The sequence below is a fragment of the Oncorhynchus gorbuscha genome, linkage group LG19 (genome assembly GCF_021184085.1).
Source record: "Oncorhynchus gorbuscha isolate QuinsamMale2020 ecotype Even-year linkage group LG19, OgorEven_v1.0, whole genome shotgun sequence".
Lineage (NCBI taxonomy): Eukaryota > Metazoa > Chordata > Actinopteri > Salmoniformes > Salmonidae > Oncorhynchus > Oncorhynchus gorbuscha.
In genome coordinates this window covers 57,078,575-57,093,913 of record NC_060191.1, presented here as the reverse complement: position 1 = coordinate 57,093,913, position 15,339 = coordinate 57,078,575, and the positions used below count along the sequence as shown (strand labels likewise).

The 15,339-nt window shown below is 44.8% G+C and overlaps 1 protein-coding gene across 1 annotated transcript; it reads left to right on the top strand.

Annotated features, from left to right (window-relative positions):
* The first annotated feature begins 1,795 nt into the window (after nt 1-1,795).
* LOC124006204 (PHD finger protein 12-like) lies at nt 1,796-15,036 on the top strand. The gene is made up of 13 exons (XM_046316046.1): nt 1,796-3,098; nt 3,622-3,803; nt 9,579-9,651; nt 9,818-10,434; nt 10,630-10,762; nt 11,154-11,315; nt 11,533-11,679; nt 11,960-12,794; nt 13,041-13,211; nt 13,307-13,402; nt 13,500-13,582; nt 13,713-13,851; nt 14,064-15,036. The coding sequence occupies exons 1-13, from the start codon at nt 3,033-3,035 to the stop codon at nt 14,483-14,485; spliced, it is 3,126 nt and encodes a 1,041-aa protein (XP_046172002.1). The 5' UTR covers nt 1,796-3,032; the 3' UTR covers nt 14,486-15,036.
* Nucleotides 15,037-15,339: the final 303 nt, after the last annotated feature.

Genomic DNA, 15,339 nt, shown 5'->3' with positions numbered 1-15,339 from the left:
AATGTTCATGAACAGTAACACATACCAGTTCAATAATGTTAAACAAAAGTAACACATACCAGTCCTGTTCATTTATTGTGTGCGTGTGTGGCCTATCAGTGAGAAAGCTGGGGTGTTTCTTCAGTTAAATACGTTTATTGAAGGCTGTTTGATAGGGCAACTCGGAGGTCATGCTGGCTGTCCAGTTAGTTTCTGCTTTTAGTTTTCAGCATGGCCATAGCAGAGAAGCCACTTTCACACAGATAGGTAGTGCTGAACGGTAGCATGATTCTGAATGCATGACTGGCGAGAGCAGGATACTCTCCCATTACGCTGCTCCAGAACTTTGGCAGTGTCATTTCAGGGCAGCGCATGCTCAGTCCGCGATCAAACGACATCTCCACGAAAAGAGCCTATTCGTTGCTTGGCAACGTGACGCTTCCCATCTCAACTCGAAAGTGTCCCTTATCCAGTCGTCTTGTCTCCTGTTCTCCTCCGGGAAAGAGTCGCAAAACTTTCCCAGCAGTTTAACAAGATGCTGTTTAACGTTTTTTCTCAGTGTTTCGCTGTGCGCTTTATTGATCATTTTCTGAATTTCGAAATCAGCATTGGGAAACATGTCAGTCCTCCGGTTAGAAACATGATTGTCCAAACGGTAAACTTAATTTTGAAGGCCTCCACTTTGTCCCTCTGTTCAAATCGATTGTGCCCCCTCCCCTGTATATAGCATCTTTATTGTTATGTACTGTAGCGACCCGCACAGACAGCTGTCCTCTTCTCTTCAATATGATTTTTGTCTCGGTGACCATAATATAGTCATTTTTCTCTCCTGTGGGTCTGAGTCGGACTTGAGGGAAGTCCAGATCCCCTTTGCTGGGGGTTAGTTTGACCTCTTCTCTGGAGGGGTAGGTGGTTGTGTTGTACTTATCAGTACCCAGTGTTCGCGGGGTCCGACATGCCAATCAACCTGCTATCTGCCAATCACGGGAATGCCAGGAATGTTCTGATGCCGGGCATCCTGGCGGTTGGCGGAGTGGAGGGGGTTTGGGCAGGGGACATTATTGTATTGGTCAGTGAGGGAGTGCAGCGCGAAAACCCTCAGTCCGAACGTCGCTAGACATTTCACAACAGCGACCCCACTGCACGTGTAAAGTCACCAACAATAATAAGCGGTATGGTGATATCCTTTCAAAATAAAAGTTTCGGTGCAGCTGTTGCTTTTCAAAATAATTTATGCAAATCAAATTGTATTGGTCACATACACATGTTTGACAGATGTTATTGTGAGTGTAGCGAAATGCTTGTGCTTCTATTTCTGACTGTGCAGCAATATCTGACAAGTAATATCTAACAATTTCTCAACAAATACCAAATACACACAAATCTAAGTAAAATAATGGAATTAAGAATATATAAATATATGGATGAGCAATTTCAGAGCGGCACAGACTAAGATACAGTAGATACATATGGGATGAGTTATGAAAAATATGTACATTTTATTTATTTAAAGTGACTAGTGTTCCATTTATTAGAGTGGCCAATGATTTAAAATCTGTGTATGTAGGCAGCAGCCTCGCTGTGCTAGTGATGGCTATTTAACAGTCTGATGAGGTAGAAGCTTGAGGAAGAAGCTGTTTTTCAGTCTCCCGGTCCCAGCTTTGATGCACCTGTACTGACCTCGCCTTCTGGATGATATTGGGGTGAACAGTCAGTGGCTCGGGTGGTTGTTGTCCTTAATGATCTTTTTGACCTTCCTGTGACATCGGGTGCTGTAGGTGTCCTGGAGGTTTGCCCCCAGTGATGTGTTGTGCAGACCGCACCACCCCCTGGAGAGCCCTGCGGTTAGAGGGGAAGATAGCGCGTTAAAGTTGATCAATATAAGCAAACTGGTGTAGTTATCTAGCTGTTATTTGACAACTTAGCAGCTCCAACTACTTATTCAAGTTAGCTCGCCAGCTGTCTTTGAGGGCTTCTCAAGCGCATGCCATTTTTATTAGTTTGTGTCGTCGTCTCTAGTTACCACAGCCACAAAGTAGTAATTATGGCTAAACACGTCTATTTCTACAATTTATCTACCTAAAATCTGCAACTTTAACCACACTGCTAAACTTTTTCCTAACCTTAAATTCAGACCAAAAAGTACATTTTAGGTTTCATAATTTTTACGATAAACCCAATTTTGACTTTATGGCTTTGGTAACTAGTGACAACTGTTTATGTACTGCCGCGGCCATGTTTTTCAACAATCTTGAAACGCGCATGCTCAAACGTAATTTCATTCGCAGTTGCGCCAACTCGGAGAGGATATTGCCACTAGCAACATTGATGCATTTGATTTTTCATAACAAAAATACTATTCTTGAGGAACCTGCACTCTTGGAAGAATAACAACAAAAAGCATTTTGCAACCCTTGGTTGGAAATAACGCTTAATTTCCATTTTACATATGTATTCTGACTGTTGACAATGCAAAGTGGAAGCGAGCGGGTTTGCAGAATTTTCAAGCGTCTTTTCTTAGCTAGGAGCAGAAACAAGAACCATGGCTAGGCCTCACAGATACATTGACAGTTGTTCACCAACCTGACAACAAGGCAGTTTAGAATGGGCTCAAAGTTAAGGTTTGTGAGAAACTCATAACATTCGTGATATACTTGCCATTAGTTAGCAAGCGAACATTGGCTAGCGTGGCAAACTAACGTTATAGTAGCTAGCTAAGTTACCGAGGGTACAAGACAGTTGTCTAAATAGGTATTTTGGCTATCAGTCTAGTGTGTACCTATATCTTATTCAGATACAGCAGCTAGCTAACGTAGCAATTCCTAGCTTGCGTACGAGGTCGCTACGTTCGGCTAGATTACGACTGGGTCCGTTATTCCCTCTACAATATTCAGTAATAAACCGAGAAAGACCATTTGGAGGAAACAAGTGTTGGGGAGGAGGGGGGGCTCGACAGAGCCACACTGGGCGTGGAACGAAACTAGCTAGCTAAGCTGGTTCCATAGCATAGGATTGATTCTCTGCAAGAAGCCGTCGACTGCTTTGCTGGGTGAATGTGGGACAAAATGGAGACGCCAACGATTGTGTACGACTTGGATACCTCTGGGGGCTTAATGGAGGTGAGGCATGTCACCACAACGTTGCTAATTTCGGTTAAAATGCAACATTTTAATTTTTTTTTAACTATCTAACTAGCGAGCCAAATGAACATGGTTAGCTAGATAGCAGCATATAGCTATATTTTGAGGCTGTAAGTCTGTTCTAACGCCCTTGGCTAGGATGAAGTTGAAGACAAAACACCTATCTTTGTGATGTGTAACTAGCCAGTTTATGGGAAACGTGCTATTACTCTAACTATAGCTTAACTACAGTCATATTTAAAACTATTTGTTGTCAGCTGTTTTGATCACTGCTGCAGACTCAAACGTTACAGTAAATACCCTAGCTTCCATCAGTAGGCGATTTCTAGTTTACTGACCTAACTAGCTATTATCAACAATCATGTTCCTAAGATTACACTGAATCATACACTTAACTTTATTTGTTTGATGTGCTAGCAACAAGGACAATAAACCTAAATGGACAGTGAAGGTAGTTCAATTTGGCGATCCAGATTTCTCATACGTGTTCAACTTGTTACAGCAAATTCAAACACTGCTCGCACCCCCCAAGTCAGAGGATGGCGAAAAGAGGAATCGGAGGAGTGAAAGGGACGTTCGGAGAAAGAGCAGAGCCACCAACCACGACATCTGTGATAGTTGTCATGAGGGAGGGGACCTTCTGTGTTGTGACCATTGTCCTGCCGCCTTCCATCTACAATGTTGGTATGTGTGAAAATGATACTTGTATCCCACTAGCTTGGTAAGGATCGTGCATATTTTGCTGGATTCAGAATGGCTGCGGCTGTCCTGTTAAGACAAGCCAGCTTCTCCCAGAACCTTGCCGCTGTGCAAAATACCACACTTGAGATGTGTTAAGTTAAATGGGGGGGGGGTGCTTTTTAACCATGCTACGAAGATGATTGTGACACAGGAACCAGGACTTGGTTGAAATTAGCCGCTAAATGGTTGCAAGCCCGCCTAAGTCTGCTTGGCTCCAGGCATCGTCTCTCACCAACTCTAACTGAGAACGCTGGCTGAAAATGGAGTCGAGGCTGCTCTTCGAGCGTGTGCCTCTGTTTACAATATGGCGACCTAAGAAAAAAAAACGTTTTATTCCAGCGCCATTTTACTGACGTTTCTCTTGACTTTTAGCAGGAATATAATTATGATATTAAAGCTGATTTAACGTGCTTATAACTTGATTTGAGATGAGCATATTATGTGCATTTCGGGGACATCCATTTAGACATTTGCACCACACAGTTGTGCAAGATCTGGATATGTGTCATGTTGGTTGGTAGCTACAGTTTTATATCATATGTGCCAATAGTGCAGGTTTTGGTTGTGAAAGTATAATCTGTCTTTGCAAATAGAACATTTGCATATCCCCTTGGTCATTGACTGTAAAATTTGCCATTGCTGGTAACTTTGGCTATGTGATTTTAATTTCAGTTCCATCATACAATCACATTGACAACTGCCAATGCAGTAGCTGTATATCTTCTATATTGGAAACAGAAAGCATTCCAACAATTACGATGTCCGGGTAGTAGGTAGTAGAATAGATTTTATGAGCATCACAGCTAGGTGTTGTTCATAGACCACCTAAAGCGAGACCAATTCAAGACCATGATTGTAATTGTGTGAAATCGCCATGATAAGTTAAACATGTTCTGTGTTCAGATTTCAAGAACATGTTCTTTAGACATTCAGAATGGTGAAATTAAATGCATGCTTATATCAAATAGAGAGCCACTCTACATATTACCAGTAACCCAACTCTATAAAAGCTGCAAATACAAAATATGTTACAACTTCCCTGGTCTCCCCTTACTAACAGTGAGCATGAAACTTTCAAACAATTTCCCATTTTTCAATTAATGTAAAGGACTCTAATATTACCAGTAAAGTAGGAGGCCCAGGTTTCAATAGGCCTCAAGAAAGGAGTGTGGATATTTGTGCTGACTGAATGGGAGCTGTCTCAGGAAGAGTTTGTCTTCATTGCTCAAGACCGAGCAAAACATTTTCTGACACTGTTCTAGAGTACAACAACATTATTGTGGGGCATGTTAGTAAGTGCTTAATTTCCCTGTGTTGGTGATTTTAAAGATAAAGTAAAAACAGTTTTCAATATTGACTAACTCCTGTTTTTTGACAAGTGGGCATGCCAGGCAGTGTCACATTAATCCCACTAGATGGAGACAGGCATTTAGAAAATAAGCCATTCTAACAGTAAACACTCAAGCATGAAAGTAAGGTTTGCATTAGGTATTAAAAGGTGTATTTTGATGTGCTATGTTGTGGTATTTTGAAACATAGACCTGTTCCAGCACAGGTCAATTAGATCATCACAATACAGTAGCCCCTCGATTGATCTCTATTTTGAACTGATATGGAGCCAAGACACACCACAATAAGAAACCATATGGTTGCTTTGATCACATCAGATAATATTCTCCTCACAATCTCAAACACAACAGCCATTTGTTTGGATGTCGTAAAGGACCATTCGCCGAAACTGAAGAGATATATAGCTGGCTGACAACCACCTCTTCCAAGTGGAAAAACAATGGACAGAAACCTGCTAGCTAGCTGGGATTGTCTATAAGGAATCTTGTCTCCCCAAAAAAGCTTCTCCCAAGTGGGTGTGACACCTACTCCCTTTGCCTGCTGCACTGCTGCTTGGATCCCACCTGGCAATCTGTTCAGTCTGCCCTGGCCTGTCGTCGCCTCCAGCACACATGCACTGTTGGGGCGAGTGACTCTGAACTTACAATGGCTAGCCCCAAGTCGTTCGATTATTTTATTGTGCTTTATGCTATTTGCCTCATGAGTCCTGGAGGCTTTGTTGACTATGAACTTGCTTGTTCTCTATTGGTTACAAGGACTCTTGGCCTCCCATCCTATTCTAACCACATCTCTCCGGCTTTGTATTCACGTTGCCTGAGGAAATTACTGTACAATATGATCTTGTTGCCATCTAATGCACATTCAAATGTCATTAATCTCTCCCTGCCCTCTGCTGTGCCCTGATTGTATTACTGCTGATGATATCTAGAAATGTACATGTACATCCATGCCCATCTACTGTTGCTAGAGCACAAGTCAGATTTGGGGCTATCTGCTTCACTGATTTAGCTTATTACCTAAAATGAATCAATTGAAAGTGTGGGTTCACAGCTCTAATCCAGATGTTGGACATTACTGAGACATGGTTAAGGAAGAGTTTTGAACACTGATGTTAACCTTTCTGGTTATAACCTTTTTCGTCAAGACAGATATTCCACCGGTGGTGGAGTGGCAATCTTTAAAATAAAAGAGAGCCGCACACTCTAGGAGCTCAGATGCAAAAATGTAATACCGACGTTTCGACAGCCAAGCTGTCTTCATCAGGGTATAATCACAAACACTGCTGGATGACTTGTTTATATAGTGTCAAAAGACACAGGTGTCTGTAATCGTGGCCTAATATCATTGGTTAATAATCAAATATTAAAATGTCATACAAAGAACAGCATAGAAACAACAAATGGATAGCATACGATCATAGATTATTTTAACTACACAAGTTTAGAAACAATTACAATTGCAATGTCACAATAATCACAAGAATGGCTTCAGATCAAAGTCTACGTAGTGGCAATCTTTACCAAGGATCACCTTCAGTGCTCGGTTGTCTCCACCAAGTCTCTCCCCAAACAATGTGATTAATGCTTAAAACCAGCTAAACTTTCAAATAGCTCTTAATAGCTCTTAACTGTTGCTGGGTGTTCTCATCCTCTATCAGCACCAGCCTGTACCCTAAATGCCCTAAGCTCTCTCCTGGCCCCTTACACTAAGTCTGCATTTGTATTGCTATGTGACCTAAACTGGGACATGCTTAAACCACCTGACCAAATCCTAAAGCAATGGGACTCCCTAAATCTTTCTCAGATTATTACCAATCCCACAAGGTATGACTCCAAACATCCAGAAAATGTTACTATCTCCTTGATTTTGTCCTTACAAATAAACCTGATAAGTAACAGTCTGGGGTTTTCTGTAATGACCTTAGTGATCACTGTTTTACAGCCCGTGTTTGTAATGGCTGCTCAGCAAAATGACCTGTCCTGATTTTGTCATACACTTGCTAAAATACTTTAATGAGTGAACCTTCCTTCATGACCTGGCCTCTGTAAATTGGTATAAGATGCTTGGACTTTCTTTTTTGATATTTTCAGTGTTATTGTTAGGAAACACTCCCCCATAAAGAAAATGAGAATTTTGCATAGTTTCTCCACCTCAAGAATTGCGTTTGGCGAAAGGCTCGGCACACACATACTCAGGCTGACTGGCTCTCGTTCAGGCAAATGAGAAATAAGTGCACTCAGGCTATCCGGAAGGCCAAAGTTAGTTACTTTAAGAAGCAGTTCTCTCTCTGTGGGTCTAACCCTAAGACGTTTTGGAAAAAGACCTGGAGAACAAACCCTCCTCCTCACAGCTGCCCATGTCCCTTAATGTTGATGTGGTTGTTACTGCCGAGCTCTTTATTCACCACTTCATTAAGTCAGGATTCCTATTTGACTCAGCCATGCCTCATTGCCTGCCCAACATTCCCCCGATGTTCCTCCCTCTCTTCGCCCTGCCCGGCTACAACATTTCTCCTTGCAGGGAGTCACTGAATCCGAGGTGCTAAAGGAGCTCCTTAAACTTGACCCCAAAAAACACCTGGGTCAGATGGTTTAGACCCTTCTTTAAGGTTGCTTCCCCGATCATCGCCAAGCCGATCTCTGACCTTTTTAACCTGTCTGTCCTCTCTGTGGAAGTTCCTATTGCTTGGAAGGCAGCCACAGTGCATCCTTTATTTAAAGGTGGAGATCAAGCTGACCCTAACTGTTATAGTCCAATTTCTATGTTGCCCTATTTATTAAAAGTGTTGGAATAGCTTGTCAATAATAAACTGACTGGCTTTCTTGATGTGTAGTATTATCTCTGGTATGCAATCTGGTTTTCACTCAGGTTATGGATTTGTTACTGCAACCTTAAAGGTCCTCAATGATGTCACCATTGCCCTTGATTCTAAGGAATGTCGTGCTGCTATTTTTATTGACTTGGCCAAAGCTTTTGATACGGTAGACCATTCCATTCTTGTGGGCCGTCTAAGGGGTGTTGGTGTTTCTGATGGGTCTTTGGCATGGTTTGCTAACTACCTCAAAGAGTGCCGTGTATAAAGTCAGAAAATCAGCTGTCTCAGCCACTGCCTGTCACCAAGGGAGTACCCCAAGGCCTGATCCTAGGCCCCACGCTCTTCTCAATATACATCAACAACATAGCTCAGACAGTAGAAAGCTCTCTCATCCATTTATATGCAGATGATGCAGTCTTATACTCAGCTGGCCCCTCCCTGGATTTTATGTTAAATGCTCTACCACAAAGCTTTCTTTGTCCAACAAGTGTTTTCTGCCCTTAACCCTGTTTTGAACACCTCCAAAACAAAGGTTGTGTGGTTTGGTAAGAAGACTACCCCTCTCCCCGCTGGTGTGATTACTACCTTTTTTGAGGGTTTAGAACTTGAGGTAGTCACCTCATACAAGTACTTGGGAGTATGGCTAGATGGTATACTCAACTTGGTTTCCTCTATTGTAATTGCTGCTCTTTTACCGACGCTGCCAAACGAACCCCGAGTCAGATGACCATCCTTCCCATGCTAGATTACGAAGATGTAATTTATAGATCGGCAGGTAAGGGGGATCTCGAGTGGCTAGATGTTCTTTACCATTCTGTCATCAGAATTGCCACCAATGCTCCTTATAGGACACATCACTGCACTCTATACTCCTCTGTAAACTGGTCATCTCTGTATACCCGTCACAAGACCCACTGGTTGATGCTTAATTATAAAACCCTCTTAGGCCTCACTCATCCCTGAGATATCATCTGCAGCCCTCATTCTCCACATACAACACCCGTTCTGCACACATCCCTTGGTAGCTCATCTTTTCAGTTCACTGCAGCTAGCGACTGGAACGATCTGCAACAAAGACTCAATCATGGACACCGACACCTGTGGCTGCTTTGCGTGATGTATTGTTGTCCCTACCTTTCCCCAATAATGTTTGCTCCATGTTTTGTGCTGCTGCCATGTTGTGCTGCTACTATGCTATGTTTTAGGTCTCTCTTTATGTAGTGTTGTGGTGTCTCTTGTCGTGGTGTGTGGTTTGTCCTATATTAAAATTGTATTTTTAATCCCAGCCCCTGTCCTTGCAGCAGGCATTATGCTTTTTGGTAGGTTGTCATTGTAAATTAGAATTTGTTCTAAATTGACTTGCTTAGTTAAATTTAAAAAACACTCCCCTATACCCTGATTTATAGCCTATGCCTCAAAATTGAATAGATGCTTTGTTTGGCATTAGCCCGTATAAAGTTTACATAGCAATTGATCCACGTTGGACCTATGAATAAAATGACAAGCAGAAAAGTCTTTTTTTTTTTATGGCTATTTTTTTGTGGTTCCTACAGTAACCCACCATTGAGTGAAGAAATGCTGCCTCCTGGTGACTGGATGTGTCATCGCTGCAACGTACGGAGAAAGGTGAGGTTTCAACAATAAATGATACAACAGAGATGTTATTATGCTTCAAATGTGTTAGCCTGTTAACACCCATTTTAAATGTATCAATACGAGTCAAAGTATTGCAACAACCCTAGTGGTGGTGAATACTGTCTGATCCTAGCTGGTCTCTCACTGTCATCCCCAGAAGCGGGAGCAGAAGGCTGGGCCGACAAATGGCCTGCTGGAGAGGGAGAGAACCCTCTCCAAGCGCTCCTCCCCCCCCGCAGCTGAACTGGAGCGGGGCACCACCACCATTACTACCACTACGTTGCGCCTGGACAGGATGCCCCCCGGGGTCGGAGCAGCAGGACCCGGATTGCGGGTGGCTGCTGTACATCTGGAGCGTCTGGAGCACCTTGAGCGGCGGGCCAGCAGCCGACCGGGCACGCCAACATCCAACACCTCCTCCACGGACACGGCCACCCCCTCGGAGGAGCAGAACGAGGCTGACGAGATGGCCAAGGCAGAGGAGGTGGTGGTGGAGGCCCAGTGCTCGGAACCTGAGCAAGCCACCGCCACCCATACCCCCACACCACGGCTCCTCAAGAGGCCCTTTCAGCTGCTCATTGCCGCTGCAATGGAGAGGAACCCCTCGCAGTTCCAGCTGCCCAATGAGCTCACTTGCACCACAGCACTGCCAGGCAGCACTAAACGGAGGAGGAAAGAGGAGCTGATCATGAAGACTTTCAGGAGGCCACAGCATGTGATGGACCCCAATGGCCTCGTTCCTCTGCCAGTCAGGGTTTGCTTCTCCTGCACCAGGTATGATTAGTCAATCAAACCCGCAACGTCATCGTTAGTTATATCAACACAGATTATTCAAATACAATTTGTATTCAGGGAATCCAAATACACAAACTCAGACAATGTAAGGAGTCTGTCTGCGTGCATTAGTTGGTTGGCTGACTTTGCTAATCCAAGCTTACGCTCTTCTCTGTGCTCCTCTCTATCCTGTAGGAACTGCAGAATGGCCCCCTTGGTTCAGTGTGACTATTGCCCCCTGCTCTTCCACATGGACTGCCTGGACCCCCCACTCACTGCCATGCCCACAGGCAGGTGGATGTGCCCCAACCATATGGAGCACTTGGTGGTAAGTGATGTAGCCAACCCCCCCGGTGTCATCTGGTGGCCAAGCATCCTCATGCATGGAATTGGGGTTCAGTATTTTGGCAGGCTTAAAAAAAATATGGATATGGTGATTTTTTAGATAGGAATGGCTCTGTTTTTGCTGTACAGGGAAAAGGGTTTGTAGTTGTGTTTGGGTGATATCAAGCATCACCAATATGCAATAATATTGTGATATCTCTCAACCCTAGTATGTAGAAGTTATTCTGTTTCTGACGTGACCTGTTCTCCAGCTGACCTTTAGGGTCTATAGACGTGTTACAAGTGCATAGTGTCTGGCTACTGGTTGATTTGGGGTTGATTCAGGAGTAGACATTGCTTTTTTTCCTGACATGGCCTCCTGTCCTGTTCTCCAGCTGAACCGGCGGAGCCTGTCCCTTACCAGCCGTTGCAAGCTCTTAGACCAGTTTCAGGACAGAATATCCCAGCATGCAGTCAAGGTGGACTTCCTGCGATGGGTCCACCAACAGAACCCGCTTTTCCGCAGCGGTGTCCACCACAAGACGAAGGCGCTCAAGGTTGCTTACGCCCACTGAGTCTGTAAAAGCCATATAATGTTATGAAATCCGTTTTTGCTTTTCAGTTTGAAATACTATAATGGTGATGAAGACAGATTTTCAACAAATGTATTGATTTGTCAACTAATCTGCATTAAGAGTGAATGTGAAGAACCACAATGGGACTTCACTGCTCCTGTAAATAATGTTGTGTGTGGGTGTTTGTTTGCCCCTCCAGGTACCCGACGCTATTAAGTCCCAGTACAAGAACCCCCCGGCCATGTTGGCTCCTGCAGCGGTGCGTAACGGGGAGCTGATCTGTAATGGCATCCCAAACCAGGACTGCTCCCCTCAGCATTTTACCAGCCAGGCGGAGCAACAGGAGGTAGGCATGACAGACACACAGCACAAACTCACCCACTAGTATCTGTCTACTACAATGAGATTCAGTGGTTCCTTTGGGCTATGCCTGAGATGCCACTAAAGCACTTGACAAAAAAATCACTGGACACTGGCCCAGCTAGAAGACATGGGTCCAGACATGCTAGGAATGAACTGCCAATTATCGAATGTGTAATAACTGTAAATTGATGTTTATTTGGGGAGTTGATGGATGGGTGAAGGTGCTTATTTTCACTGAAATGTTTTTTTTCTTCGTTGTTCAGTGGCTTAGAGACGTCATGGCGCTCCAGTGCAGCATCATGCGACATTTATCTGGCAAGCAGAAGTCCTCGTCAAACTGGGACTCTGAACAGACAGACATTAAGCCCTGCGTGGCTTTAGAGAACAGCAGCACTCTGCCCCTTGCAGAAAGGACAGCTTCTGCCCTGCCTGCCCCCTGCTCTAAGCCCTGCAATACATCTGATGGTCCCCAGGGAGCCCCTGTATTGAAGGAACTCTCGCAGGGCCAGGAGAGCTGCTGCTGCACGGTGAGGCCCTGTCTGAAGTGCAGGAAACACAACGGACCCCTGACGGAACAGCCTGTACAAGCCAACGGGCCGTTAGCGTGTGATGCTGCCTCAGGTGCCTGCAGACAGACAGAGCTCCAGCTGCACATACTCAACCCCCTAGCCTCACTCCCAATCTCTGCTCTGGGGCTGCCCAATCACCCGAGAAGAGGGGTTGTGGTTAAAACGGAGAGGGGCAGCCCCCTGGAGTCTTGCACCCAGAAAGGTTGTTCCCCTTCGACGTGTGCAGCTCCAGAGCAGGATGTCAAGTGTCAGGCCTACGGGACTCCTCCAGGCAAGGCAGGGGCTCAGGCCACCCCTCTGAGCTGCTTCAGTGAGCTGAAGCTCGGCCCCAGCCCCAACCTGGGTGTCCATGTCTTTACCCCATCCATAGCCGTTAAAGACTCCAGCACAGCAAGAAAGCCCACCACCACACCTCCCTGTTTCTCCTTAGGGCCAGATCTAAAGGGCAGCTCCATGTTCCCCAGCTCCCTCTCCACCTCCATAGCAGGCCTGTCTGGTGGCATGAAGGCCATGACGGAAGGGGATGGGGGTATGTAGATACCTCAACACCATTCTACCTGAACCACTGTTTAGAATTAGGCCTAGGTGATGAGCACCTCTTGCTGTCTAGTTTAAAAACATACCTTTTTTGTTGTTGAATAAAGTTTAAAACGGTGCATTAATCTATTGGCCATGCTGATTAAATGGCCTGTAATGCTGCTTACAGATGGCTGTGATACAGGATTGCTTCAAGCGAAGTCTATGATGACGTTGAAACATGTTGTTGTTCATACAGAGATGGAGCTGAGTAACCTGGATGAGGAGTTGGTCAAACTCCTGGCCTGGCAGAGGATACAGCAGCTGTTTCCCCCCAAAGCGCCCCCAACCCCCCAAGGCAGCGGCTTAACCGCTCCTCCCACCATCAGCGTCGCTCTCAAACCTCAGTCTCCCGCACCACGCACAGAGGGTAAGACCCCGCCCCACTGCTGGCAGTTTCATTTTAGGGTCATAAGAATGTTACACAATAAAATGTCATTCCTCCAAAATCTGTCCCGATCACAGAAGAACCGAAGGTGCAGGCGAGAGCAACGTTCTATCCACTCATGGGGAAGGGAGGAGCCATCAACATGTCTTATAGGACCCTGTACATAGGAGCTGGTAAGGACTGCCCATGCTGTATTATGAAATACTGTGATCTTTACTCAACATGGAACAAAGTCTCATCAGTCTTTCTCTCTCTGACAACCCACTGTAGGTGCTGACATGGATGTGTGCCTTACAAACTATGGTCATTGTAATTATGTATCTGGAAAACACGCCTGCATCTTTTACGACGGGGTAGGTTGTCTTGCCTGTTTGAAACACTGATAGCTTGTCGAACAAAAACTTGCTGAGCAGTGAGCAATATTTGAAATAAAAGTAGCTCCACAGACAACATGACTGATGGTTATCTTGTACCTGTTTGTAGAACACCAAGCACTACGAGCTGCTCAACTACAGTGAGCATGGGACCACGGTGGACAATGTACTCTACTCCTGTGACTTCTCTGAGAAGGCCTCCCCCAGCCCGGTTAGTGGCCTGGTGTCCAAAGTGCAGGGCATTGTCCGTAAGTAACACACACACGCCTCAGTATATGAACACACCTCAGCATATACGCACACACACTTATCAATTTTGCTAAGTTTGAAACCCCCTATCCCTCCTGTTCAACATGTGGTTGGTTGTTTTGCCCAATCACCTTAAACCTGTAGACATAGGGTTTGGCCAGCACTGTGTGTCTGTAGGACACTTGTGAGTGACGGTGCCCTCTTTCTTCAGGCCATTGTAAGATGAGAGAGCAGGAGGAGGGGGCTGAGGCAGGGCCCGGCCCCAGGACTGGACTGATGCCATCAGGAGGAGTGATGAGTTGCCAGCCCCAGGGAGGACCCAGGCTCTCCTGCAACTGTAAGGCCAGCAGTTCCAGCCTAATTGGTGGCAGCGGGGCTGGCTGGGAGGGTACAGCGCTGCTCCACCACGGCAGCTACATCAAACTGGGCTGCATGCAGTTTGTCTTCAGCATTGTTGAGTTCACCAGCAAGCAGCCCAAAGAAGAGGGAACCACTGGCACCGCCAATACCACCCCTGCCAGTACCACCCCCAGCCAAGAGGAGGCAGACAAACAGACTATCAAGTTCCACCAAGTGCACCTTGGTTCAATAGCCCAAACTCTCTCTTTTTCACCTCTTTGCAGTCAAACCTAAGGGAACCCTACAGAGCTGGTTGTCACGCAGGGAAAATAGATATTTTGTTTATACTTTCACATTAAATTCAATCTCAAATCTGTTATTTAGATGTCAATTCCTCTCGAAGATCATTGGACTTCAAATATTTCACTCATTTTTGCCAGTGTAGTTATATAACTTTTCCTTATTTTTCAGCCAGCTCATGTAGCCCAAACATTTAATTTTATGATATTGAAATTGTAGTACTCACATTTTTGTTTGTGTGGCTACGTTAGCACCACAGGTAGCTAGTTATACATTCATGCTCCCTAACATGCTTATACACACATTTGTATGTACAGTGTATTAATGTCAATATGTTTGGTGCTTTTCAATTGGATATCCTGTACATAAACCATTGTGGTTGTTTTTTTTAAGCATACAGTACCTCCCATTGACCTGTGCGCTCCATGCTGAAATCCATGGTGTAAATAGTGTCGAAACGTTTCAGCTCTCGCTTTAACACTCGTTCTTTGTCGGTTTCTGCCTGTCTGGAAAATAAAAAACATTTTTCAGAACAAACATAAAAATGTCTCCACGTGCTGCATTCTTGATAACTTTGAGACATGGGGTCAACAGTCTAAAATGCTTTTTTCAGTAATAAATCTTGAGTGAACATTCCAGTAGGTGGTGGTTATGTACAGCTAGCTCTGGCAAAGAGTAGTTGCAATTGACTATATATACAAAAGTATGTGGACACCCCTTCAAGTTAGTGGATTTGGTTATTTCACCCATACCCGTTGCTGATCGGTGTATAAATCGAGCACACGGCCATGCAATCTTCATAGATAAACATTGGCAGTAGAATGGCGTTACTGAAGAGCTCATTGACT

Coding starts and splice junctions, on each gene's coding strand:
- LOC124006204 (XM_046316046.1), top strand. CDS start 3,033: ATGTGGGACAAAATGGAGACGCCAACGATTGTGTACGACTTGGATACC. Junction 12,795..13,040: donor CATGACGGAAGGGGATGGGG/GTATGTAGATAC, acceptor TTGTTCATACAG/AGATGGAGCTGAGTAACCTG. Junction 13,403..13,499: donor GACCCTGTACATAGGAGCTG/GTAAGGACTGCC, acceptor AACCCACTGTAG/GTGCTGACATGGATGTGTGC.